General features: G+C 50.9%; 2 protein-coding genes across 3 annotated transcripts in view; both read right to left on the bottom strand.

Moving 5' to 3' along the window:
* Nucleotides 1-25,940, bottom strand: part of LOC108164885 (homeotic protein ocelliless) — a 37,356-nt gene extending 11,416 nt beyond the window's left edge. Inside the window, exons 1-3 of one of the 2 annotated variants that reach the window (XM_017300835.2) lie at nt 24,784-25,940; nt 18,634-18,684; nt 11,451-11,671 (exon numbers count right to left, since the gene is read on the bottom strand). In XM_017300835.2, coding sequence (XP_017156324.1) covers nt 11,451-11,671; nt 18,634-18,684; nt 24,784-25,408 — 897 coding nt within the window. In that variant the 5' untranslated portion in view covers nt 25,409-25,940. The remainder of the gene's footprint in view (nt 1-11,450; nt 11,672-18,633; nt 18,685-24,783) is intronic. The other variant, XM_017300834.2, reaches the window with a different exon arrangement.
* On the bottom strand, nt 19,582-20,734 carry LOC108164886. Its single transcript, XM_017300836.2, has 2 exons — nt 20,281-20,734; nt 19,582-20,216 (listed from the first exon to the last, which is right to left on the bottom strand). The coding sequence occupies exons 1-2, from the start codon at nt 20,393-20,395 to the stop codon at nt 20,017-20,019; spliced, it is 315 nt and encodes a 104-aa protein (XP_017156325.1). The 5' UTR covers nt 20,396-20,734; the 3' UTR covers nt 19,582-20,016.
* Nucleotides 25,941-26,762: the final 822 nt, after the last annotated feature.

Raw genomic sequence — 26,762 nt, 5'->3', positions numbered from 1 at the left:
GGTGGATGGATGGGGCGACGAAATACACAAGGAATCGACTTGTGCGACTTGTAAGAACCACTTTTGAGGCACTTTGTAAAGAGGTTGGTTCTTGGAGGTTCCGGCAGGGTATCCCTGTTTCGGATGGGCTTCTGCTCGTCGGTCGTGGCTTCTTCTGGTGGGTTTTTTTTGCTGTTCGAGGCGAGGCTGTGTGAGGCGCGACAAACCAATTGAAGTGTCAAACGCATGCAGGCGACGCCGCGTGGCGCCACGCCCTCGAATTGCAACAGTTGATAAAGTGCACAACTTTTGCGGGTTAAGCTGGCAGCTCCGACTGTGCCGTATAAATAGTCTGGATCATGCTGTGACCAGCCTCTGTCCCTGTCCCTGCCCCCGCCACCATCTGCAGCTCCAATCCGGGAGCCCATTATCCGACCATAATTCGCTGACAATTCTTCAATTACGGCTGCAGGTGGGAGGGCGCCCACCTGAGAGCAGGGGAGGACCAGGGCTCTGTTTTCGGGGGGGCAGCTGACAAGGCTCATTGCCCCTGCTCGAGTGCGTGCACGCCCCTGCCGCAGAAACAGCCACCCAGCCACCCAGCCACCCACTCAACAATGAATGTTTCTAATCTATAAAATTAATTTTCTCAAAACGTTTCCCCGTTTCCGGGTAAGTGTTTTGTTTGCCTGCTGAACCCCCGGACCCGGACCCGGACCCGGAGGTCCCACTGGGACCTGGCAGGAAGCTCAGATTGTAAAATGCTCGCATTTTTCCTGTAAAATTTTCAACAGTCGGGAGGGACTTTCACTTTATTCAATGAATGCCGTTTCCCCTCCCCTTTTCATACACTTATTGTGAGAGTATCTCTCTCTCGCACTCTCTCTCTCTCTCTGTGTGTGTGTGTGTGGCAAAGCCAAAACGAGAAACCGCAGTTTCCTTTGAGCCACCAATACATAGAGCCCCTCCCACCCACCACTTGTTGTTGCAAATTAGCGTGAAATGCGATTTATAATGTCAATTGTATCTGGATTCTGTTTCAGTTTCAGTTTCACTTTTAAGCTTCCATCTCCGTCTGCGGCGGGGCTTAGACATAATTGAAAAATATGCTCACAGACAGCGAGATGAAAGTGTGGATTAGTTGGTTGCAAAGCAAGTGGCAGGCGGGGGGCGGGGAGAGACTAGATGAAACAGGTTCCCCAAGGAGAACAAGTTACGTTTCCCATCAATCAATGGCAGCCAGCCATGAATGACCATCAATCAAGGAACTCCAACTCCAACTCCATCTCCGACTCCATCCCCATCCCCGACTCTCAGTCCAGCTCTCAGTCCAAGTCCGATATTTGCTCTAATTGCAGAACGGGGCCGCGCCTAATTTCCGGCCCATCCACCTACGGAATGCCAGTCCTGCCCGGCCAACCCTTTCGGAGGCCACCGCCCGATGGCTAGCACAAACAATGAAACTGTCAAAATTTCGCTTTGCTTTTTTAACAAATGGACTCAACGCCAGAAAGGAAATTAGTTGGCCCGGGCCACACTCTCAAATGAAACAGCAGAATGCCTGCTCCGAACGGGGCGGGAGGCTTTCCTCTCCATTTGATTGTTTGAATATGTAACTAGGTATCTCACAGATACTCTAATTGGTGCTGATTCCGATCATCCCCAACAGCTAATCGATCCAAGATCATTGGATAATGGCACTAGTTCCCTATCTGGCCTGCTCCACAGTGGGACTCCATTTGTTCTACGGTAGATGGTGCCTTAAATACTCTCTGAAATACTGAAAGATAGCGACGGTATATCCTGTTCATATACTCGTATGTGGTCGCTGATGTATGGCTATCCAAATTGGTCTCCTTCAAAGCCTTCCTTTGGATACGTTCTACTAGGGTTTCGCTTTCTCATAGGTATATGGAGGCATAGGATAGGTAAAACGTTCCGGGATTGATACGATTCTTAGAGATTTGGGGATTTCGAATTTAGATCTAGATACTTAGCAAAATGTTCACTCCACAACCTGTTGGATTCCAACTCCTCTGGCAGCGCCACAGTCCTTTCGTTATTGATCATGATGGCACCTCTATAAGTCCCAGGGATCCCTCTCTTCATCTCCATCTCCGTTTTTTGGCCCTCGGCAGCCTCTGCTCAAGTGGCCGTTCTGTTTCAATTGGGTTTTCGGGTCTGTTTCGGGCTCTCAGGCTCTCAGGCTCGCGTTTCGGTGCAAGAAAATTAAGTATAACTCATTATCGCAATCAAGAAATCCTTTTGCTCCGCTGCCACACTTGAACGGCAACACCAACACCAGCAACAACACCAACAACAACAACAACAAAGAGGAGAAATACAGTTTGCTTTGTCAGACGGTTGAAATCGGATTTGTTGCTGGTTGCACACCAATTTTCTACTCAAAACTTATGACAGCCAATTCGAGAGAACGAACGAAAATTATACAGACACTGGAGGGCTGCTGGGACCGGTGCATGGCATGACTGTTCAGTTTTTCAATATACATATATAAATATATACTCGGCTAAGTACGAGTACATGCAGTCGCTTCTCCAGCGAGGGTCCCTGTCGCTGCCCTGTCCCCCCGCCCTCCTGCTGGCCCGCCCGTGCTGCGGGGCTTGTTGAAATCAACATCAAACCTTTAATTTGATGATTCTGCAAATAATTTGTCGGAGTCGTTGACGTTTTTCTGTTTCGTAGTGGTAGTCGCCATCCAGGTCTGTCTGTTGACTTTTCCGCGCAGTCGAGGCGTGAAAATATAATAACACCTTTTTAATTATATTTTCCCCAGCCCAGCCCCAGCTCAGCCCAGCTCAGCCCTGCCCCTGCCCCTGCCTTCCTCCTCGACTATTCCCATTGTTGGCAGAGGGAAAAAGTGAAAGGCTTTGGGCGCAAATTAACCAGAATTTGCCACAGTCGCCAAATTAGACTGATCGCGGCGATTCATGCTCGTTATTAGAGCTAGTGATTCATCCGCCCAGCCGACATCCTCCTCCATTTAAGTCTTCAAATCATTCCGAGTTGAATGCACTGCGGAGTGGCACCGTATATGGCCAACAGTTGATCGTTTTTGGATGTGCCCATCGTGTATTTATAGCCCCGGCAATTGGTTAGATGTTATTACAGTCTGGGAGATTCTGCGGGCAAACCTTTTTGGGAATGAACTTCACGAATCACCCTCTCGATGTTTGCTGGCCATTTGTGCCGATTCTGGGAGAAACAGCCATGGCCATGCAAGCCACAGAAGTCTTTGGATGATCTATGCAGTATGCACCAATGATCTGGTGTATGGGAACTGAAACTTGTATTCACTCTGAGAAAACTCAGGCGCTTCCCAGATGAACACTCAAACACACAGGAAATCCACAGACAACAATACCAGTTTCCAAATGACTAATTTTCCAATCTACCATCCCTCTCTCTCCCTCCCGAATCGGGCTATAATAACGAGTTCGTTGTGTGGGAGCTGGAAATTGGATTGAATTGAATTGGAATTGGAATTGGAATGGGGCTGGGGCTGGGGCTGGGTTGCCCAATCTGTACGATCGACGATAATGTTTATTGAGTAAATACAAATATAACACATTCCGTTTGGATTGTCATGCGATAATTACGCCTTTCAAAACGCGATAATAGGCTTCATTCAGTGCGGATCCAGCTGATTGCCCTCTTCCTTGGATTGGGATTGGGATTGGGGCTGGGACTGGGGCTGGGACTGGATTGGATGATGACAGCACTTTGGGCGAGAAATCGTTAGCCGGTGCCTAATTGTTGGCTGAGTTTTGGCTCTCCAAAAGGGAAAAATGTTTCAATTACCGCCTCGGCACCGTTTTTCATTCGATTAGTCTCGACAGCGACTCGGTTCGAGCCATCGAGTGGTGGAAGTAGGAAGTGGAGTCCAGAACTTCAATCGATCGAAGAGTAGACAAAAGACTATTCGAGGAAAAGAGATTGTTGGCTCCCAGGGACCAGCAGGCCGACAAGGAAGAAGGTAGCTCGGGAGAGCCTCCAGGCTCCAAGTTTCAAGCTCGTGGTCTCTCTCATCACCCCATCGAAACTTTGATGCGAGTATATTTTGTGTGAAGTGGGAAGGCAACGAGGAGGAAGAGAGTGTGCCTCCCAAGAATGTAGGACGGGGGAGCCTTCCTACTGCCCGAATCGCAGGTCCCTGAGTACTGATCTTGCCAAAACTTAGGCAATTCTTACTTATAGCCATGTGGAGAGTCTAACCCAAACTATAGGCACTGGACTAGACCAAACAATAGACCCGTCTCGCGGTGGACACGGGTTCTAGCAATGCTCCTGCGTGAAGGAAATCCCATCCTAGGAGACCCGCCCAGGAGAGTGCCGAGCAGCCGTGCCATGCGGCGGAGATGTCTTAAAAACACCTGCATAAAAGTAAGACAAGAACCGAAATGAATTGGAATATTTTAAGCAGATTGTTCAGGCATTTTTGGTTGATTTACATCTATGAAACTATGTCTTTGTGCTCGTCTTGGTGATTCGTATCGGGAGGGAATGTGGAGTGGAGTAGGTGGGGGGGATTCATTTCTGGCTATCGGCTAATTGCTGCCGCAATCGATTTCTAAATGAGCGCCTCTCCGCTTCCACTCCAGTGGCCAGTGACACAGAGAGAGAGACAGAGACCCAAGAGCCCTGCCAATGGAAGCGTTAAGTGCTTAACAAGCTACTTTCCCACTTCAAGACACGTACGCGGACGGGCGGCACAAAAAACGAACGTACTACATGGTGCATGGTGGCAACGGGGAAGTTGGAAAAAACCCAACCAAAGTGTCTGAAATACTCCGAGATGACGGCCTCCGATGAGATCTGGTGCTCATTTCGCGCTAATAGGTCCACCACGATATGACAAAGATGAGGCAAAGGATGTTGCTGGTGATGATGGGATGGGGGGATGGAGTGCGTGCTGGGCGCTGACTGCTGGGTGGAGGCCAGAGGGAAACACGGCTTGGGTCACGTTTCCGCACTGTGGGTGGGCAGAGGACCAGGCAAATCCCACTCGAAATAAACAACAAACAAAACGCAGCAAATTAATAACAGTACCAGGGCGAGGTCCATGTCCATCTACCCGTCCGCCCAAGCGGCCTCCTGTCCACCCCCTCCCCGCCCCACATCTCCGGCGAGCAATAAGTGTAATTGCGACAATGTGGCTGCACTTACACGTGTCATCGCAACATCATCGGCCTCATCCTGCCCAAAAGTAACGTGCCACAACGCACTTGCAGCATCCACCCCGGTACACCAGGCACCAGAAACGTTGGCTCAAACCCTCCCCCGGGATAAAAACCACAGTGGCACATTGTTCCCATTGACTTTTACATGTGTTTCTTCGGGGAAAACACTCCCCCCTCTGCACTCCCCCTCTGCACTCCACCCCCATCGAACTAACTGCCTGTCAAAGCGAACTTTGGGGGATTACGTCCCATGACAGATGATAAAATAAATGACGATAACTGTTGTAAGAGACTACAATATTAAATGAAATTATCCATAAGCACCCAAAGCAATACATAGACCACAAACATTATAATGGAATGACGATTGAGACCCTGAAGTGCTCTGCTTTAAATGGAGTCTACCTGAAGGTGAGTTTTGGTAGTGGTTTCAGCGGTTGTTGATTCCAAATTGAGTAACTTTCGAAGCATCCCTGAGCCTCCAAAGTAGCCCTTATTGATAACAAGGGGTATATAGATCACAAACCAATTGAGACCCTCAATTACTCTGCTTTAGATGGAGTCTACCTGAAGGTGAGTTTTGGTAGTGGTTTCAGCGGTTGATGATTCCAAATCGTGTAACTTTTGAAGCCTCTCTAAGCCTCCAAAGTAACCCCTATTGATAACAAGGGGTACAAACCGATCGAGACCCTCAATTACTCTGCTTTAGATGGAGTCTACCTGAAGGTGAGTTTTGGTAGTGGTTTCAGCGGTTGATGATTCCAAATCGTGTAACTTTTGAAGCCTCTCTAAGCCTCCAAAGTAACCCCTATTGATAACAAGGGGTACAAACCGATCGAGACCCTCAATTACTCTGCTTTAGATGGAGTCTACCTGAAGGTGAGTTTTGGTAGTGGTTTCAGCGGTTGATGATTCCAAATCGTGTAACTTTTGAAGCCTCTCTAAGCCTCCAAAGTAACCCCTATTGATAACAAGGGGTACAAACCGATCGAGACCCTCAATTACTCTGCTTTAAATGGAGTTTACTCGGAATCAGCGTTATGTTGATTCCAAATCGTGTAACTTTCGAGGTACTTCTGTTTTCTGTATCAGCTTGAATCTCTCTGGGACTGTTCCCTGTACACCCAAAGAACGATAGCTTCTCTTTTCAGATTTTCTTTTGGGAAGGTTGGGGCGGGGAGACCACAGCCACCCACTTGCTGTACGCGTTTCCGTTTCATTTTCCTGGAAACCTCAAGTGTGGAAAATTAAAATCCACTCATTTCTCCACACCCCGTGCCCTTGTGCCCCCCTCCCACTGGCATAATGTCGGGGTTGACATCGCCGGGCGGAGGTAACACAATACTCCGGGCCGCGTCGTCAGCAACTACTTAAAACGCAATTATATGCATTATTATTTGGCTGCTGTGGCTTTATTTTAATACACAAATACGAGGAATACCGCCAGGAGAGGGAGAGCCCGGAGAACCCGGAGAACGCGGAGAACCAGTACCCGGTATCGTAAAAAAATGGAAGACGACGAGTATTTAAATGCCCACCTCAGCTACTAATTATTACCAGGAAAAACTCTTGAAATTGACGTTTCATTTTGTGCGGCGGGGCACGTCAACACCAAAAGAGTGTGTGGCAAGCGGACCGCGAGGGGGGCCGGGAGAGAGAGGCGGGGGGGAGATCGCACTCCAGACTGCACCTCGCTGGATTCTCCGTCTGTTTTCACTCAACAAAAGGGGTACCCGAGGTCGGAGTAGGAGTTGGAGTCCCCCTCCCTCTCCATCCCCATCTCCATCTCCATCGAAGAGTCGTCGTGATTATGCACAACCCGAAACGATCGAACTGCAGCGCGTCTGCTCCAACAGATTAACGCACTCCAGAAATTATAAAAAAATAATATTTTTCTTAGAACTGATACCATTTTAAGCGAATTGGTACTCGGCGCAGAGTCAACAAAATGAAGAAGTTTCACGATCAGCCGCGGCCTGAGAAAATGCCTCGGGACCCCATAGCAGAACAGAACGAGCGTAGAGAGCGGAGAGAGCGGAGAGATCGGCGGGGAGAGCGATGTGAGGCAGGTAACACGATCGCCAGCGATGTGGAGGCAGACGGCATTGCGTCAAGTGGCAGCATCGGCGAGTCGACTTGTCTGCCACAAGTCTGTTCCAATGCCATCGACTGCCCTGGCTCTGGGTCTGGGTCTGGGTCCGCTTTTGGTTCCCAGGCAGCCCAGACAACCACATGGGTTGGGGGAACTGCCAATCGCGGGCCGCAGCTCCAATGACGCTTGCACATTTTGACCGACTGCCAGTCCCAGTCCCAGTCCAGAGCTTCATTCAGAGCCGACTCTGGCTCTCTATCGAGACATTGTTCAGTTGGATGCGTCGACACTTGAGTAAATTAGTTTCGTAGAACTTGTGGGCCGGCTGGCCGCATTGACCATTGTTATGGGGGGCACAACGATTCCAAGATTCCAATTCTAGTTTGAATAATTTCGCTTTTCACAGATCTATCGAGCACAGTTTCTAAGACAACGCCCAAGTAAGGCTGTACTAAGATGCATATCCTTTGAGCGATGGCTTTGATGGTGATCTGTTTAGGGGACAGTAGGAATAAGGATCAAACACCAAGGGTCATATTTGCCTACCTTTTGGTATCGAAAATGATTCCTTTATCCATTTGAAATGCTTCTAAGAAACGAATGAACGAATGAATGAAGGAATAAGTGCGAGTACGAGTATCCCGCTCTGAAACTCGTTCGCCTTGGCTTCGGGGTTGCAAATTTATTCACACAGAAACGTGTAATTGCCCAGACACAAAACACAGTAGAGCCAGAAGGCATACACATACTCAGGCACTCACCAGCACACCAGCACAGACACACACACACACACAGACACACACACTTACACGAAGACGAAATTGGCAGCACAAAAAGTTCTCTTGGCAAAGTTATCGAGGAGGACGAGGAGGAGGACGAAGAGGAGGAGAGCCCACCGACTCGGTTCTGGGGCGTCCCGGGTGCACGTTCAGTAGGTGCCCCAGTGTGTGTGTGTGTGTGCGAGTGGGCGTGGCAGCCACTGCTAGTGGCATGGAAAATTAACAATTTTTCAATTAAAATCAATACCGAGTGTGTACTTGTAGTCGGTAGTGCCTTTGCGTTCACTCTTTCGGCACGGCACGGCACGGCTTGGTTTTGGTTTTGCCTTCGGTTTGAGCCCAAAAAGCAAGCAAGTAATGGGTGCAAAACGTGTAGAAGTGGGTGGGGGGGGGGGGGGTTTTGGGAGGTGTCAAGGGTAATCTGCATGTGTGTGCGTGTTGTGCACATTTCAGGAAAATAGCTTAAGTGCCTGAAAATATGCAACGCATTCGATGCTGGCGACGAGGACGACAAGCGAACTTTGGCTTACTCTCAGTGTGCGTGTGTGTGTGTGTGTGTGTGTGTGTCTCTATAGTATGTGTGTGTGTGTGTGCCGTTGTTCTGTTGTTAGTTTTCGGGCGCCGTCGTTTGCCAGCCAAAAGCAGAATTTCTAAAGCCCTTTTTTTACTCAGACTCGACTCTGAGGCACGCACACACACACTGGCAAATAGTGCCGTTAGTTTCACTGACACTTGCAGGCCACGCACATGTCTGTGTGTCTGTGTGTCTGTGTATGGGCAGATCCTTGCCTTGCCGCCACTCCTCTGCTTTCTTCGCTTCCGGTTCGCTCTTCTTTTGCATCGTTTTGCGGTTGTTTGGGTCTTTTTCGAGTATTTTGTGGTTGTCTAACTGTTGAGCCCTGCCGTCCTGCCGTCCTGCTGTCCTGCTGTCCTGCTCCACTGTGCTCCAGCTCTCAGTGTGTGTGTGTGTGTGTGAGAGAAAGAGAGCGGGAACTGACTCCATTCGTGGGCACCGCAAACAACGTTAAATGCAAATTTACGCCCTTCTCTTTGCCCCTTTTGTCTGCCGCTGTCTCTGGTCTGGTCTACAACTAACATGCCCCATGCCCCGTGCCCCAATACGCTCCGCAGCCCCTTGTGACCCTCATCAGCTATACACACACACAAAATGGCCGTACTTTGGCGCCATTGCTTCAGCCAGTTGTCCTTCTCCTGCTCCTTGTTGCTGCTGCTCTTGATGACTATTGCCGTTATTGCCCCAGCCAGCCAGCCAGACAGAGACAGAGAGATAGCCACAGCCACAGTACAAGTGGAAGCTTCCTCTCTCTTTCCCCCTTACTCCCTCTCTCTCTCGCTCACACACACACACACACTTTCTGGCCAAAATTGAAGTGTTAGTAGTAATGCTACTAATTGGACTCGCTTTTAGCAACGCTTCATGTGCCCCCAAGCAAGCCGAAGGCAAAAAGCTCCTTCAAAGTGCCCACTGAGAATGCTCCACACACACACACACACACACACACACACACACGCAGGATAAGCCATGGTTGGTGGTGTACTACTCTCCAAAGTCTATAATTGGAAAATTTTACACACTCGAAATTCAATTTTGCACTGCGACTAGGAGTGCCACTTCCACTGCCACTGCCACTGCAACACAAGCTACACAACCATTTGCCGAATGGCAGCTGAAAGTGTGGCACGGAGCGGCGCGGGTGGTGCGGTGTCCTTAGTGGCATGGGGCTTAGTGGGTTAATTGCATATATACAGACATATGTACGCTTTTCGGGAGGTGCCCGCCCCTCCCCCACCCAGCACCCCTTTTAGGTACAGTTGAATGTTTTAATTAGCGGAGATAAAAGACGGAAAGACAGACGGATGGTGAAGGGAAATCCGATTACAACGATAAGCAAAGCCAGGCCATGGTTTCCATTACAACAGCTTGACTTGTTATCGATAAATGGCTTGATTAATACTTTCGATTATCCACTGATGAATCGATTTACTTCACTCATCGGAAACTTTAGAAAGTTTGGATCATGCCAGTGTTTGCTTCGATTTCAACTCTAGTTTAAATGGCATTCCGATAGTTTATCGATCGATTGGGCTTCATTACTGTTCAAGCAATCCATTTATCGACTAGGTCGTAATTGCCATCGCCAGCAATCAGTTTCCGATGGAGAGACCAGCCGCAGACCCTTGCATGGCTTTCCATCCATATACTATATGCTTGGTCTGTGCGTGTGTGCCTGGGCACTTGAGGCAGAGCCTGCCATTAGCATACCCCCTCCCCACCGCACCGCACCGCACCCCAGCCAAGTCTAGTCGATGCCTATCCGATTGCGAACCCGTTCGACGTTCGACCCAGACTCCGTGCCTCTGAGTGGGGCACTCGCGGCGCGGGCAGGGCTCTGAAATCGCGCCATAATTACACGAGTTTTTGTCGCTTTTTCTTCGTTTTTTTTTCTCTTTTTTTTTTGTTTCTTTTTGCGGCTGCTAATCAAACAAGGACAGGGGTAGAGGCTGCTTTCGGTGTGCCTTTTTAAGGGTGGCAATTTGCCAGCGTTGAAGTTCACTCGATGAAAGCACACACACAAACACACACACACACACACACACACACACACACACACATGCTCCATCTCGCTCTGGGGACCATGTCGCTCCCTCTCTCTCGCGGCCGCTTTGGGTATCGGGACTTAGAACAATAACGGCCATTAAAATGCTTAATTATAAATTCGCAAACGTAGCTGAAAATGTTCTCCTCTTTTTTTTTTCGCCCTATCTCTGTCTCTCTCTCTCTCTCTCTGTCGCTGCGGCCCGGCTGGGCTGCCCAGCGGGAGAGAGCCGGGAGAGCTGACATTGACGAAGCGGAGACTGCGTTAAATGATTTCCGGATTTTGCGTTGTTCGCAATGCTGTGGACATGCTCCTTGAGGCCAGCCAACTATGCGAGAAAGCCAGAGAGAGAGAGAGAGAGAGAGAGAGAGAGAGGGAGAGGGAGGCCGCACTTGAGACACTCCTGCTCCACTGATTGCTTATTAAAAATGGTTAGCCCCTGCCCCCATCATGGAATGACGCTGCACACACAAAAAGCCACAACAAGGAGGTGTGAAAAATCAGAGCACTGAAATCCAAACAAGACGCAGCTGACGATGACAAAGGAGCTTCCAGCCCCAGAGGAGAGGAAATGCAAATTCCTTGGCCGCGTTTTTGTTTTGCCAACAGCCAACACCATCCAACATATCTCTGAATCGTCTCAACGGATGTAATTAGTTCGTTAATTCATTGGGGAGCCCATTAATGGTCCTCATCCTGGTCCTGGTGCGAAGACAAAGACCAGTACCCAGCATGGGAACAATGGCCTTGTATCGGGTTACCTGTCGGAGGTCTGACTCACCTGTATGCGATCCTCGGGCAGCTCCGTCTTCAGCGAGAGCATCTCGCGGGCATACACGTCCGGGTAGTGGGCCTCCTTGAAGGCCTCCTCCAGCTTCTCCAGCTGGTAGCTGGTGAAGATCGTGCGGCTGTGCCGGCGCTTCTTCTTTTTCTTCTTGCTGTTCGGCCCCACCCCGAAGCCGTTCAGCCCCTCCATGCCGAAGTCCTTGGGCGCCAGGGAGCCTGAAATTAGTGGCAGATACAGTATTTGTGGATCATAGGCTGCAACTAGCTGCGGGCCGACTTCCCTTCGGCTTTTCGGTTCAACAAACTCCTTCCCGTGTGCATGCCACATGCCGCATGCCGCATACCGTCTTCCCAGTCCCCTGCCATATTCTTGTCAAATTAGTTGACGAGACTCCCATGACCCACAGAGCCAACCGGAACCCCCCGCCACATGTGGCAGTCGGCGCTGAGGCTGAGGCTGAAGCTGAAGCGCGGCTCTAAGTGGTTTTTTCTCTGTTGTTTTAAATATTTAATAATTGTATCTAGTTTCCCACTTCTCTGGGGATTGTTTTCTTTGCTTCTCTGCTCTTTTTTGTGGGGGATTGTCACACATCATCTTCGGTTCCAAGGAAAACCCCACTTGACATCCGAACGATGGAAAAGTGAAAGCAGCCAAAGGAAGATGGGATTAGAGATTGGGATTGGGAGATGACAGACGCGGTAGCTGCGTTGACAGGGGTTTTGATGGCTGCCAGAGGACTACAAGTCGCAGCCCGAGGGAGAGAGAGAGGATCCTTTCGAGCCGGCCACTTCTGGGCCCAGAGCCAAATTGCAAATTGCGAATTGCAAATCGCCACTTAGCGGCTTCGATCGAGGTTTGAAGATGCCTCAGGCCTCAGTTTGTATGCGTTTTGGCCAAATCAAACGCTGAAGCACCCGGAAAACACACAACATTCAACGGTGTTAACGCTGCAGATGGAGTGCCATGTCTGGGTCTTCATGAGCCTGGGAGGAGGCAGGAGACAGGTTTTTTTTTTCTTTTGGGAAAGGTTGGGAAAGTATAGAAAACAAAACACACAAACATGGAGCGAGGGACATGTCCGGGGGGGGGGGGGGGGGGGGGGGGGGGGAAGACGCAGACGCAGACCTCGACCGAATCCAATTCGCATTGAAATCCGATATGAAAAATGAAGTACAGATGAAGAAGCCTGTTGTGGCTGTCGAGTTGTTCGAGTGAAGCCCTGACGGGCAGTCCTCAGCCGCCGAACCATCTCCCCGTCCCCCCGTCCCCCGTCCCCCAGCACACATCGTTATGTTCGCTGTGGTTTGGGCATGGGAATGGGCATGGGATGCGGCATAGGCATATCGATGCCGACTTGATTTTCACTAAATGTGCAGCGGCGGAGTGCATAGCGAAATTCGTGGCGAAGGCCGACCAATCGCGTCTTGAATTACGGCCCAAAAACGCATAATTATTTTCGCATTCGCTGGAAAAACGTCCAAAAAGGAAACGGCCCGTGATTCCCTCAATTAACGCAGCCGAATAGAGACCTCAATAGGCACTGTAATCGCAGATACAAGTGTGCCAGTGTGCATTTCATCAGCTCCATGCAGTTGTATCTTTTTTGACCTGCAGCCTCGTGTTTTTCACTTTCGGTGGGGGGTGGGGGGGGCTTTTCCAATCCATGAACATTGTTGAACAGCAACAATTGTGATTATCATAAGCAAGGGCCGGGAATTAGTTAATTTCGGGGCCCACTAAAGTAGGCAACGGCAGATTTTGTGGCTCTGGCATCGCACTTTTAATGAGCTCCACACAGATACACACACACACACACACACACACACACACACAGAGTGGATGTTGAGCTTTATTGAAAGTTTCGTCCCGGAAAGGATGGATGGTGGAGGAGGGGGGGAGCAGCATGCCAACATGCCTGCCAGCACCCACACAGACACCCACACAGCACCCACACACACACACACATGCATCACAACATATTAGCAATTAAAATTTTCTTAGTTAATTACTTTAAGCAGACGACGACGCAAGGACGACAAGGACGACAAGGACGACGTCAGCACGAAAATTTCAAAAAGCAAACAAGAACGAATGGGCGGCAGTGGGTGCCGACGAATCGGATACCCTAGCAAATTGATTCCCTCTTATTCTTCGACCGATCAATGCTCATCGTTTGGGATGGAGTTTCAACGATCTGCGTGCAATGGCAACGGACTGCAGTGATTGGCTCAAGGGATGTTCGATCTAGCGGAGGAGACAAGGGATATCTGGGATATCTTCCTCCTCTGAGGAACTCACAGCACGAAGGAACTCTGCGAAGGGCATACAAAATGTGGCAGCAAAATGAATGGCGACAACGGAGCGCTGCCACTCTCTTTCTATCCCTTTCTATCCTGCCTTTGCCCTTTGCCTGGCAGACTGTACAAAAGGAAAGCTTTGTACCCCGCCCCGCCCCCGCCCCCTCCCCCACCACTCTCCTCCTTCCACCCACCGAGTGAGTTTTATGAAATTTATGCGCATTTCACTAGAAAATTTAATTAGGAAATCTAATTTGCTCAAAAGCGCATAAAAAATGTTGTCGCTCTGGGTCCTGGGTTCGTGCCCCTCTCCCTCTCCCCCCCCCTCTCTCTCTCTCTCTCTCTCTGTCGCTCCTTGACTTGTTCATTTTGTAAGCTGCGCGCCATTTTTGTTAGCTAGCCGCAGTCTCCACGTGGCTCCACATCCATCTCCCCCCTCCATTCCCATCGTCATCCTCTAGTTGCCCCCATTCCCAAGCCCCCCCCCCCCCACCCCTCGCTATGCATCAAGTAACCAACAAAATGACTAATTCCTCTCCCATGTGCCAGCTAGTGTGTCTGCATCGGTGTGCATGATGGCAGTGCGGCACTGTGGTCGGATCTGCACATGTGTGTGTGTGTGTGTGTGCCGCATAAACAGTTGCATGGCAAAATACGCTAATAAAGTGGCTGAGTTGTTGGCAACACGACGACGCATCGTCTCGGCAGCGCACTGCCGTTGCCGTTGCCGTCGCAGTCGCCGCCAGCGTCAACGTCAGCGTCTGCGCCAGCATTGATGTCGACGATGGCGATGGCGATGGTGATGGCGTTGAGGGGCATTTGCAATTTGCATTAGCACCAAAGTGGCTGCGTTTTTGTGCATGTGTGTGCGGGTGTGTGGCATGCCCCTCCCCCCCTTGGCTACCATCTATTTTTGCTTATTTTTGTGTGTGCTTTTTTCGTACTAATTAGAAATTAAATTGAATTATTTGCTTGAGGAATCAAACAGAAACCAGAAAACGCAGAAAATCACTCGCACACACACAGAGAGTGAGAGAGAGAGAGAGAGAGAGACGGAGAGTGGGGCAGCAAGTGGGGACAGTAAATGCTTCAATTAACATCTTTGATATACGATAGCGAATGCTTTCTGCTGCCCCTCCCGAAACTGTATTTAAACGGAGGCCCGAAGAGGTTTTGGAGGCCTGATAAGTGGGAGAGAGTCATGCCCCATCCTTAGTCCCTGTATGGAAAGGAATCGACCTCTTAAGAATCGACTAATCCATTTCATTCATAAATTAAAGTGTTTCCTGTGCTCTCTTTTGGTATTCCATTTCTTAACGATTCATTTCTGTGGCTGGCTCCACTTTCCCTGATGCTCCGTCGGTGGTCGTCGGTGGCGGATATGTCCTTCAAGCGCCTTCGTCTGGAATTTATTCACGAAACTCGCTTTGACAACGGGTCTCCGACATTGTCCAGCGTTTGTTCCTGTCTAATTGCTCTTGTCTGTCTCGCTTTCTCTCTCTTTCTCTGTGTCTGTCTCCCTCTGGTGCAGGACAGCCCTTGGCCCTTCGCCCCGTCCGCTCCCTCCGTTCCGCTCCTGTTGGTCGTAATTTGCGCACTCAATGGAAAATTGTTAATTAGATTCCTTGCTTGTCGTGTGACTTCGTCTTCTCCTGCTGCCACTGCCACTGCCACTGGCACTGCCACTGCCACTGGCACTGCTTGCCTCTCCATCGGGTCCATTGTTATACATCGTTTCTGCTGATCCCCACTCCGCCTCCACCTCCACCTCCACCTCTACCTGGTGGCATAGTGCCCCTCTGGGTTGCAGCATTTTAGTCAGCTTTGTGTCAAAGTTGGTTAACGTGATTGCTGTTGCCATATTGCCCGGCCCCACAACCCTTTCTCCACCAACCTCCCAGCCCTCGCCACCTCTACTTTGGGCCACCTTTCCGCTTCACCGACCCAAGCAAACTCAACGAACTTTAAGTGCAAAGCGCTTTGCGCCAACAGCAAACAAAACGAAAGCAACAACAACTAAAACTACAAAGACAACAAAAACACCAACAACAACAACAGGAGTGTCACAATTTTTGCACTAAACTTTTTGCTCTTTCACTTTTTCTGGGCCTTCGGTGGAGTCTCGAAGCGAAGGAGGGAAAGAGATGGACACCAAGGGAACACGTGGGCAAGAGCGAGAGATAGAGAGAGAGAGCAGAGGAGGAGATTGATCCGTGAATGCTCTCCTGGAACACGATCGAATCGACTTCTTGGAGCGGACAGAACACGTGGAAGCCCTTTCCAACTATCGGCTATCGGCAGAATTTCAGACATAAGCCATGAACCATGGTTTCCTTGAAAAGTTTCCCGCTTTCCCGAACCCATGTTTTCTATAAAGAATGATTCCCTATTTTGGCATTAGACTGCATTGCTTTGCATTTCCATTCATTCACTACCATTCATTTACCCATTAATATTGGGCACTCGTTCGGCTTTCTGCCTGGAAACAGTGACATCTCCATCAACGGATCATATTTCTGCTGCCGATTCTTTCCCCGAATCGAATCTCCTTTGGCGCACAGGTTGTCCATCCACAGCCACAGGCACATCCACCCTTGCAGCCCCCCCTCCACGGGCGTTGACATATTCACATTCAGACAACGGGTGCGATGTGAATTGCGATTGGTTTCGCTTCACACATGTCATCGTCATGCGAGTGAGTGGATGATTCGAGCGCTGTTGTACCCTACACTTGGGGGGTATTCCGATTCCCAGCTCTAAGCAGATCTTTCCTTCCTCTGGATCACATAAATCTAGTAAAATACTCGCTAAACATTGGAGATACAAGCCACAGCTCGATGGGTTCCCAACGAATTCCGTGGGCAAGGGTATTCAAGGACCTCCTATTCAGAGCTGGCCTTCACTGGATGTTGGCTTGTTTTTTCTGCTGTTTTTTTCTCGTGTCTTACGTGTTTCAATTAGGACCCGGCTGGTGGGGCGGGGAAGCTGCCATCGGATTCGCCATGGCCAGCAAATAAAACTTAGACACGCTCTGGAAGGATTCGCGGCACAATGGAAGAGAAAGGGGGAAAAAAATGCCAATTAAAATCTTAGCCATGACAAGTGCATCACGATGGGGCGAGACAAGTGCAGCAGACACCGGGCGAATGTCATGTGGGTGGCTCTCCGCCTCCGCCCCTCGCCCAGAGCGACCTCCCACTGGCCCGAGCACCCACTCGGAGCCACCATTCAAGGCAAATTGCCCTACTTGTCAGTCTCGGCTCATTCTGTTCGCCGTCGTCTTGGCCTTTGTGTAATCGTGTCTTGCAATCTGCTCGCAGCGCAGCAAATGGCTCAAAAGTGGCTCTCCCTCAGCCCCAGCCTCAGCCCCTTCATCATCATCTTCATCTCCATCTTCATCTCCATCTTCATCTAATGTTGTTGCTGGTGGTGCTGCCTCAAGTTCCCGACTCTGGAAGAATGCAGGCGTCGAGTGGCTCTGCTACTAAAGGAAGACTTAAACAGGGCACTTCGCCCCATAAAAACAGAATAGAAAGAATGCGCGGCCAAGTGGCCAAGTGGCCAAGTGGCCAAGTTCGTGTTCCCCAGTCAGAGATTAGAGTCTTAGAAGGGCCTACCTACAACAACACACAGAAACAACAGCAACAGCAACAAAAAGGCAATTTAGTAGGCAACAAGATAGAAACGAAAGTGCCTCAAGATTGAGGGGCTCACAGTCTTCCATCAGCTTTCAGATACATACTCGTATGTACTAGAGAAGGCCTTGGAAATGGTTTAGGAATGACTGAAAGAACAACTAAATAATACAATTAAAGGTGTATGATCCATATATGGTATCGAGATACCGTGATAGCTTTCTTCATTGGTTTAAACCCCTTTCTGTTCAAGGGTTTGTGCCCAAGTAGAGAGCATCCTTCCTGAGGATCGTTGGTTATTTTATTGGTGTTCTGCAGATCTCTCAGCTGTTTCTTTCGGGGATCCCGTAGATAGGTTCTTCCCTCAACTCACTCATTGGTGCCCCTCTCCGTCTCCTGCCCCCCCCTCTACCGCCGCACACCTTTACAAACCACTTGGCACTCCACAATCCATCCAGCCAGCCATCCATCCCCCTTTTCGACGATTGCCAGAGCGTTTCTTATTAGACAAGTTTATGTGAGCGCTTCGCATTTCTTTCGCTTTGTTTTTGGCTTGCGTCTGTGTGTGTGCCTGCGTGTGTGTGTCGAAAGGGTTAAGGCAAACGGAGGACAGGACATGTGTCCTACGGGGAGATGTATGCGCGTGCAAATTGCGTATAAAAGCGTATGTTGAAAATATTTATTGCCCGTTGCGAATGCAACAAAATGAAAATGAAAATTTCATTATTTGACTTTTGTCTCTCGTTCTTTCTCTCTCTCTCTCTCTCGCTCTCTGGCTGGCTCTTTCCACATGTGTGTGGATTTTTTGCTTCTGTCTTTTTTTTTGTTAGCTAAATTGTTTATTTTATTAGCAATTTGGGAAATTTATGTGCCTGCCAGGCGAAAACCCTTGCCTCCTGCCTGGCCACGCCCCCGCTGCTGGGGCAAGCGGTTCGAAATGAAGCGCAGGAATGCCCATTAATTAGGGCAGAGACACAAACACACAGACAGAGGCAGAGGCAGAGAGAGAGAGAGAGACGGATGCAGATGCAAATGCAGAGAGAGAGAATGAGTGGTGCTGCCCTCTGTTGGCCAGGGGAGGACATGGAGGGCCTGGGACTCGGTCAGCGCGTGAGCTTTTCCCCCTGCCAGGACTGCATTGTGGTCGGCGCATTGCCTACCTTTGGGCGCCGCACTTAATCTCCGCCACAGCAGAGTCCTGCCGCCCGACCCTGTCCGAATTTCGGGGCCAGAGAGAGAGCTTACCTGGCAAACACGTTCCGGCGCCTGCCGCGAAGTTCTTCAGCTGCGGAAAGCCTAAAGGAGAGAGGGAAACATTGATTAAATTAGACACAGAACAAATACTTGTTGTAATTAAAATATTGTACAATTATTAGCCAGAGGGGCGATCTTCATTGGGGTCTCCCATTCTGGTCTTCAGTGCGAGTCTGCACTGTGCTCAGCACTCGCCGAGGGCGACGGGTTATTTATTAGCCATACAAAGGCTCCCTGGAGCATGGCATAAGCTCGTATGGGCAGGGCAGGGCAGGGCAGACACTCAGAAATGCAAATCGATGCCGAGACAAGCTTCTCCTCGTGCACCACCTCTGCCCCCAGCCGCAGCCCCTGCCCCTTCCCCTGCCTCTTTCAGGGGAGTGACATATCAAAGCAAAATCAAATTTGACAGACAACCGCGCTAATTTCTGGTCGATGTTTCATTGTTTCAAGGCGTTCGCTCCGTCTCGTCTCGTTCGGGGACTGGGACTGGGCCTGGGCTTTGTGTGCCTGTCTCTGCCCCTGAGCCGCGAAAGGGGTTGTCCCTGCCCTGGCATTTCCCTCAATTGTTTCTCGCTGACGCATTTCGAGAAACGATGCCAAGTACAATGGGACCAGCTCCAGCTCCAGCTCCAGCACCAGAAGCAGGGCAACCGCTTTAGCTCGAGTCGCTGTCGCTGTCGACATAGTATGTGGTGTGTGTAGGCTCGTAATGACGATGATGATGATGTTTGGAACAAGAACTACATTTATTAGCTTATGGTTCTGGGATCGCAGCAGCTTTACCAGGAATTCCAATTACGATTTCTTTGCTTCAGCGTCCATGAAATCCGATACTGCGCAAAATTTCTCTAAAGAATTGCGAGGAACAAAAACAAAAAAACCCATGGCTCTTGGAGAGAGAGGGGAAGAGGGAGGGGGAGGGGGAGAGGGAGCGGAAGGGAGTACAGTCGAAAAGGGGGAACAAAAATGCAAGTGACGAAGTATTTATAAACTGATTAACGCCAAACAATAGCTGATATGGGTCGAGCGGCCCGCGGCTCGGGGGGAGCATTGGATATTGGATTTGGAGCAAGTTTCTAATCATCGACTGGAGAGCGGCCCCAGACCCCACACAGAGCCCATGGGTCGTGGGCGCCCCCAACTGCCGCCGGCCCACGGGTCGCATGCAAAGTAGCCGCTTCAGTGTCCAGCGAAAGAGTCTCCAAGTGCTTCGCGGCGACGCCCCAAGGGGCCCCCCGGCAAGCAGTTCGAGTGAAGCCCATCGATGGACCAAGGCTCTTTATTGCAATCCTTTCTTATACACATTTTGGGGTGATCTTGTCAGTCTTCAGCGGCGTCCTGGGACGGAGAAAAGGAGGCCCGTGTGGCCCATCAGATCTCACAATAGTTGACCAAGGACGAGCGGGGGCGAAGGCAGCGGGTCTCCACGGGGGGTTTCTTGCGCTTCGGCTGCTTCCGCGGGCGCAGCGAAATCGTGCACGTCGCCCTCCGCAGGTGCTCCAGCGAAATGATCCTTTCTCCGCCGCATTTGGCTATGGCCTGGGCCTGGCGCAGTCTCCTTCTGGCCTCGTCTGTGTTAGGTAGGGGCTGTGCTAGATAGCTGTCTGTTCACTGTTTCGCTCGGCCACCACTTACCGGTAGGCATTTCGAAGAGGACCATGGCCAGCGGGTGGTCTGGCCACATGTCCGACTCCAGGACCCCGTCCAATATCGAGCACAGCTTGTTCCAGTACTCTTCGAATTCATCCATTCCTAGCAGCGATTTTCCAGCAATTACCTGATATTTTTTGTACGTATGACAGTCCGAGCTTCAATTTCAAATGACATGAAAGTGGGAAAGGGTTTCTGGGGCAAGCTAAAAAAGGAAGAAACTCCTTTGCTTTTTCTCTCAAAATCATATTCCCTCTCGCTCTACGACATGCCGTTCCTACGTAGTCGAATTTCCATTCGATCATGCCCACAAATGTAACGATTTCGAGGCCCAAAAACTGCTGAGCAGCCACTCCAAATAGCCATATAGATGGCCAGTGCTGCATAATTAGCAGTCGCGCCGTCGCTCCAAACAGTGAAAGCCACCAGCTGATGGCCGAATGGTCAGAACCCCAGCTCCAGCTTCAGATCCAGCTTCAGATCCCAATACGAAAGGCCGTTTCGAGCCGCTGAAGAAGCAGAAGGCGAAAGCAGCCGAGGAAACTCAAGTGCCAAATCGTGTTTATTTGCGTTATAAAATTAGCGCAGCGGCGCTCAAGTGTGGCCCCTGCGACTGTATCTCTGCGCGTGAGTGTGTCACTGGGGGCCAGTGGCGTCTGCCACGGGGGGGAAGATCGAAGAAACAAGTGTCTAAGGGGGAAAGGAGCAGCAGCAGGGCGTCCCCCTGCTCCAAGCCCGCCTTGAAGCCCCCTCGGATGTCTCCCAGCCCAGCCCCGACTACGCCTCTGGCGTGCAGTTTGTGGAGCGCTGGGCTTTTCGGGGCACGAATTGCCCGTCTCTGATTGCCATGTGACGCGGCACAAAATCTAGCTTATGAATACATGAATACGAGTGTTCGAGTGCACGAGTGTAACCACGATTCTGCCTATTTATCGCCGACTTGTATTATTATTTTAATGTGTGATTATGGATGGTGAGTGAATTTCGGACTCTTTCACTCTACTTTTTGTGCGGAACAAATTAGAAATAATTGCGGCTAATTCCGCTGAATGTGTATCGCCGATTGTGAATCATGCCACGGCTGGGACTGCACTCACACTCGCACTCATTCACTGACTCACTCACACAGCAAATTAACCCCTTGAGTGGCACTCGGCACTTCTCGTTCGTCAAGTTGCTTTAATTGACTTTTAAATTTGCAAAAAATCAAAGCGAAAAAGTGTGACAAAGTGCCGAATGCCGAAAAAAGAATGGGCGCGGATGGGAGGGATAGGGGCATCGGCGGAGGTTAGAGTGCAACTGAAACAATAACTGCACTCGTGCCCCGCTGTCGCTGGCGGCATCGAACATTTTCACACCTCAGACAATGCCCCCGAGTGGCCGAGGGTGGCAGAGGGTGGCAGGGGGGCTCGCACTCGACTCGCCGGGCGGTCGGCCGCCCCACTCGATGAAGGGCGTTTCTCCTCCCACATTTCCCATGTATATTTTCCGCTTCTGTCGCTGCTTTTTGGAGGTTCTTTCGTCGTTGTTGGCTTTTTTCTAATTTACGTCAACGCAAAATCAAAGCAAAGTCAAAAGACTCTGTCATGTCTGCTCGGGGCCTGGCCACAGACCGCACACATTGTCCGAATGCCCGAATGCCAGACTGGGGCGAAACTACAATTAAGAATATTTTTATCATCTGCTAGAGGGTCGGCAACTGGGGCTATTAGCAAAGTGGCTCAAATATCAAAGGGCAGTGCAGTCGGTGTGGTGGTTGGAGCCGCTCTGGGCCACCGCTGACGAGCAGCAATTAGCAGCAGTTGGGGCGGCGGACACCGCCAGAGTGGGGCTGCACTTCCTGCACCATCGGGTGCTGCAATAATTGATTACTAAGTGGCGATAATTAGATTGGATTATGACCATTTGACAGTAGGAGTGCGGAGTATGGAGTATGGAGCATGGCATGTGCATTAAATAGAGCCTTTATCGCTGCTTCCTCTGGCAGTGTGCCACGGACGGCGCCTTGGCGCTAAATGGTTAATTTCGAGCCACAAGTAATTTGCCAAAATATGCATTTGAGTGGGGGAAATCTTTTGCTATCAATTTGCCAAAAACACATGCGACTGCGGGTGTGCGGGGCAGGGTGTGGGGGAGTGCTTTGGTGTGTCGGCAAACACATCAACACGACTGTCACAACAAAGCGAGGACAGGCCACGAGCGGGGCAGAGGGAGGAGGGAGAACCAAAGTGAAAATTGTCAATTAAATGCTGGGGAAAAGCACAGAAAATCGTTCTCTTTTTTTCTTTTCTTTGCCGTTCCTTTTGTGGGGCAACCAATTTTCCGATTTCCGATTTGGTTTTCTCCTGCCGTCTGTCCGTCGCTGGTAAAAGATCAAAGGCACTTAATGGCCACGTCGTGAGGCGCCAAGCTTTTGCTTGGGGCACGGCTCACTCCCCCTCGCACGGGGGGGGACAGGAAATCCGCCCCCGAAAGCCACGCAAGAACTTGATGCGATTTTTTAATTGAAGAACGGGGCACGCAAATGGGTAAAAAAATCAACAGAGAACCAAATGTATTTGCCATACGTATAAAGAGCAGGGCAGAGCAGAGCAGAGCAGAGCAGAGCAGAACGAGTCAACAATATGCAAAAATTAAATACGATGACGCGAATGAAAGGCAGAAAGCCAGAGCAATAACAAAACTAGCCACAAAGCCGCGAAAAGGGCTCCAGAGCAGAGGGCCTCGAATGGGGGACACCCTAAGCGAAGATATAGAGGGTTTCCAATAGGGAAGGGTATAGGGAAGGATCAAGGAACTCAAGGAACCATTTAAGAATCATTATTCAGGCAAGAACAAGAAATATATCCCCGAAAAACACATAGTTCAAGGAGAAGTAGTTGCTTTTTTAAGCTTCTCTAAAGCCCATCGCAGTTTCTTACATCTATATTTGTTGCACACTCTGCTCTCCTCTGGGGCAAGGTCTCTCAGTGGGCCCTATATGCCCCACGAAGGCCGCTCCAACGACAAAGTTCTTTCTCACATTTATTAAACGCAAATTGCGACGACGACGAGTCGGTGGAAATGTGCGATAAACGAAATAAAAATACGAAAATACAATAATTAAAGTAAAGCAGAAACCAGTCACAAAGAAAGCCCCCCCGAACCCAGCCCGGAAGTGGCGGGGGCTTCAGAAAAACTCAAATTCAAATCGAAAGCCCAATTCGATATCCGTCAAATACTTTGAATGGAAATTGGCACAGTGAATCAGAGCAGACCAGATGGAGATGGTGTGATGGGATTGGAGATGGCGATGGCGATGACGATGACATTTCAACGCTAATTATAATAAAAATAACAATAACAACAGCTGCCACTTGAATCTGCAAGATTATCTGCCCCTGCCACTGCCGACTCTCGGGTCTCTCGGGTCTCTCGGGTCTCTCTCTCTCTCTATCTCTGTGTCTCTGTGTCTCTGGGCTGTCATCGACTCGGCTTTGGATGATATTGCCACTTGCTGGCTGCTGGCTGCTGGCTGCTGCCTCCGCGGCTGGCTCCGCCACTTGCAAATGAGCTTGAGACCCAGAGACGACAGCAGCCGACTCAAGCCCCGACTTTGGGCCGCTGCTCCACTCGGATGTGTGTGCTGATCGTCGAACAAAGACGCCTCTACAGTGGGGCCAGGGCTTTGGGTAAGGCGAAAGACGTTCGTGGGGAATATCCCGACGATAATATAATCTGTAGAGATTCGTCATGGCATAAACATTCGGTCGGTGGGTTTGCTGGAGTTTCTTTGGGGGGATTTCCCAAATATATTTCATAAATGATGATACATCTAATTATAATAGATTTAAGCAGCTCCCGAAGCATCCCATGGGTCTATCTGCACCACTCAAGCCATACCCAGGTCCAAGCCCTCTTGTTTTGCTTCTCGGACCACTGTGCCACGCCACCCACACACACACACACACACACACACACATGCAGCCGGGAGAGGCAGAGCAATTGCCATTGCAATTAGCAGCTCAACTTGAGAGGCGTTGGAGGTGGAGGGTGGAGGGTGGAGGGTGGAGGAGGGCGTGAAGTGGTGTTGGAGGCTGTCTGGTGCTCGGTATTCGGTGCTCGGTGCTCGGGGAAGACGTATTGGGGCTAAAGCTGATTTGCCTCTCGATGGCCCGCTGATTAATTTCTTTTTTATGCTAACTAAGCGGCACTCAGTCCCAGTCCCAGCCCCAGTCCCAGCCCCACCCGCCGCTCCGTAACGCATTGCGTCGCATCTGTCCCACTGTGCACAGCAGACCCGAGTAGTATCTGTGTGTGAGTGTGTGTGTGTGTGTGTGTGTGTGTGTATCTGTGCCCGTTTATCTGGCAGGTGACAAAACCAGTTGCGATTGCTAATTGCGCTTAAACTTTGATTGCTATTGTGACTGCCGCCTTTCGGGGCAGCGCAGAGTGGTGGACGGGGGGGGGGTGGTGGGGTATCAGTGGATCAGTGGATCAGTGGCTTACCCTGCGCATGTAGCAGCGGGTGGTGGTGGTGGTGGTGGTGCGGATGGTGGTGCGGATGGTGGTGCGGCGGCATTGGAGGCGGCGGCACACCACCGGCCGCATGCGAATGCGGATGCGGATGCGGATGCCCTCCGTGCGGATGGTGCGGCTGATGCTGATGCTGATGCTGATGGTGGTGCTGGTGCACGGCGGCGGCCAGCTGGTGGGGCATGAAGGCGGCCGCCACCGCTGCATGGGCGTTGAAGTAGGCCATGCGGGAGGCGGCTGCCATCGTCATTTGATGGTGATCCCTGTAGTGGTGCTGCTGCTGCTGATCCATCGCCGATGACATAATGTCACCCACTGCTCCACTTCCGGTTGCCGCTGCTGCTGTGGGGCCTGTGCCTGTTGTTGCCACTGCTGCAGCGGTGCTGTATGTTGTGGCCACTGCTGCTGCTGCCGCTGTTGTTGTTGCTCCTCCGGCAGCTGTTTTTGGCGATGCCTGGCTGCTGGCGGCTGTTGTCAGATCCGTTGGCGTCTCGCTGGTTGCCACCGTTTCCGCTTCCGCCTCCGTTGTGGTTGTTGCCGCTGCCGCCACGGCCAGTCCGAGCAGCTCCTGTATGGCAAAGGGCGAACGCTGCGGCATCGCTGCTGATTAATCGATTGGCTCTGCCTCAATTGTTCTGCCTGCCTGTGTTAATGCAACATTTTCGGGGTTTCCCGCTCAAAGAGAACTCTCTCTTCGCTCTCCCCCTCTCTCTCTCTCTCTCTCTCTCTCTCTCTCTCCCTCTCCGTGTGGCTCTCAGCGACTCCTGTGGCACCAGAGGCACCTCACCTAGTATGCCGGCCCAAAATCCCGCTAAACTGCACTTGAACCTACGATGCGGGGCCGAGCACTAAAAAAATTGATTGCTTCGAGATTTGCGATTTGCGAGATTTGCGAGATTTGTGAGATTTGCGAGATTTGTGGCACGCGTCGTTGTCGCTGTCGCTGTCGCAAAAACACACAACAAATTCGCAATAATTTCCACGTTAAACTGTTGCCTGACTTAATGTGCACCAGGAGTTTTGTCGTCGTCGTCGTCGTCGTGAAAAGCTAACGTTGCCGTTGCCGTTGTCGTTGTCGTTCCTGGTGGTTGGGCCCCGGCCAGAAGGCATTCAGCGGCACGGCCAACACACAACGGTAAACGGCTACGGCCACGGCAACGGAGCTGGCGAGGACCTGAAACCATCATCGCTGCCAGGCGGCAGGCAGAACATGCCACTGCCACTGCGCCACACCAGTAGCAGCAGCAGCAGCAGCAGCAGCAGCAGCGGCAGCAGCAGCAGCGGCAGCAGCGTTGGCAGCACGACGACTGCGCTGCCCCGCAACGGTAAATCCAACGGCAGCGTCAGGGGCGGGCTCAGTCGCGCGGCGAGCATCGGGTGGCACTGCTCGCACAGCCGAGAGTGCGAGCGGCTCGGCTAGCCCGAGCACTTCCCCTGCCCGACGGGAGGCCAACATGGCGCATGTGCGCGCCGCGCTCTGCCTGGGCCAGAAGAGAGCGGCGATGGTCGGGCCCGAGCAGCTAGCGGGCCCGCTCTGGCGCACGCGGCCGCTTCCAGCGCACTGGAACGCTTCCAGTTTGTGTGCCAGGCCTCGTGGTGTGCGTGCCCGCGCTGCGAGTGTGTGCGTGCCGCCTCTGCGAGTGTGTGCGGAGCCCATTTTGTGTGTGCGAAGGACTCGGCACGGGACGGGACTCTTTCTCGATGAAGGACGCCAATTTATAGTCCCAAAAACGAGCAGAGTCCAGGTCCGATTCCGATTACGATTCCGAGTAAAACTAAAACTAAAAAATATATGTTTGCAGCTCTGTTCGGGTCTTCGCTGTGACATGCCCCATGCCACCACCCTTCGATCCGCTCCATGCCTAACAATGAGGACCCACAAAAAGCAGTCTAATTACAATTTTCATTCAACTTTTACTATTAAAATGCGTAAATTAGCATTTACACAGCCC

This window comes from Drosophila miranda, chromosome XL, assembly GCF_003369915.1.
Source record: "Drosophila miranda strain MSH22 chromosome XL, D.miranda_PacBio2.1, whole genome shotgun sequence".
Classification (NCBI taxonomy): Eukaryota; Metazoa; Arthropoda; class Insecta; order Diptera; family Drosophilidae; genus Drosophila; species Drosophila miranda.
This window is presented reverse-complemented; position numbering and strand designations above follow the sequence as displayed.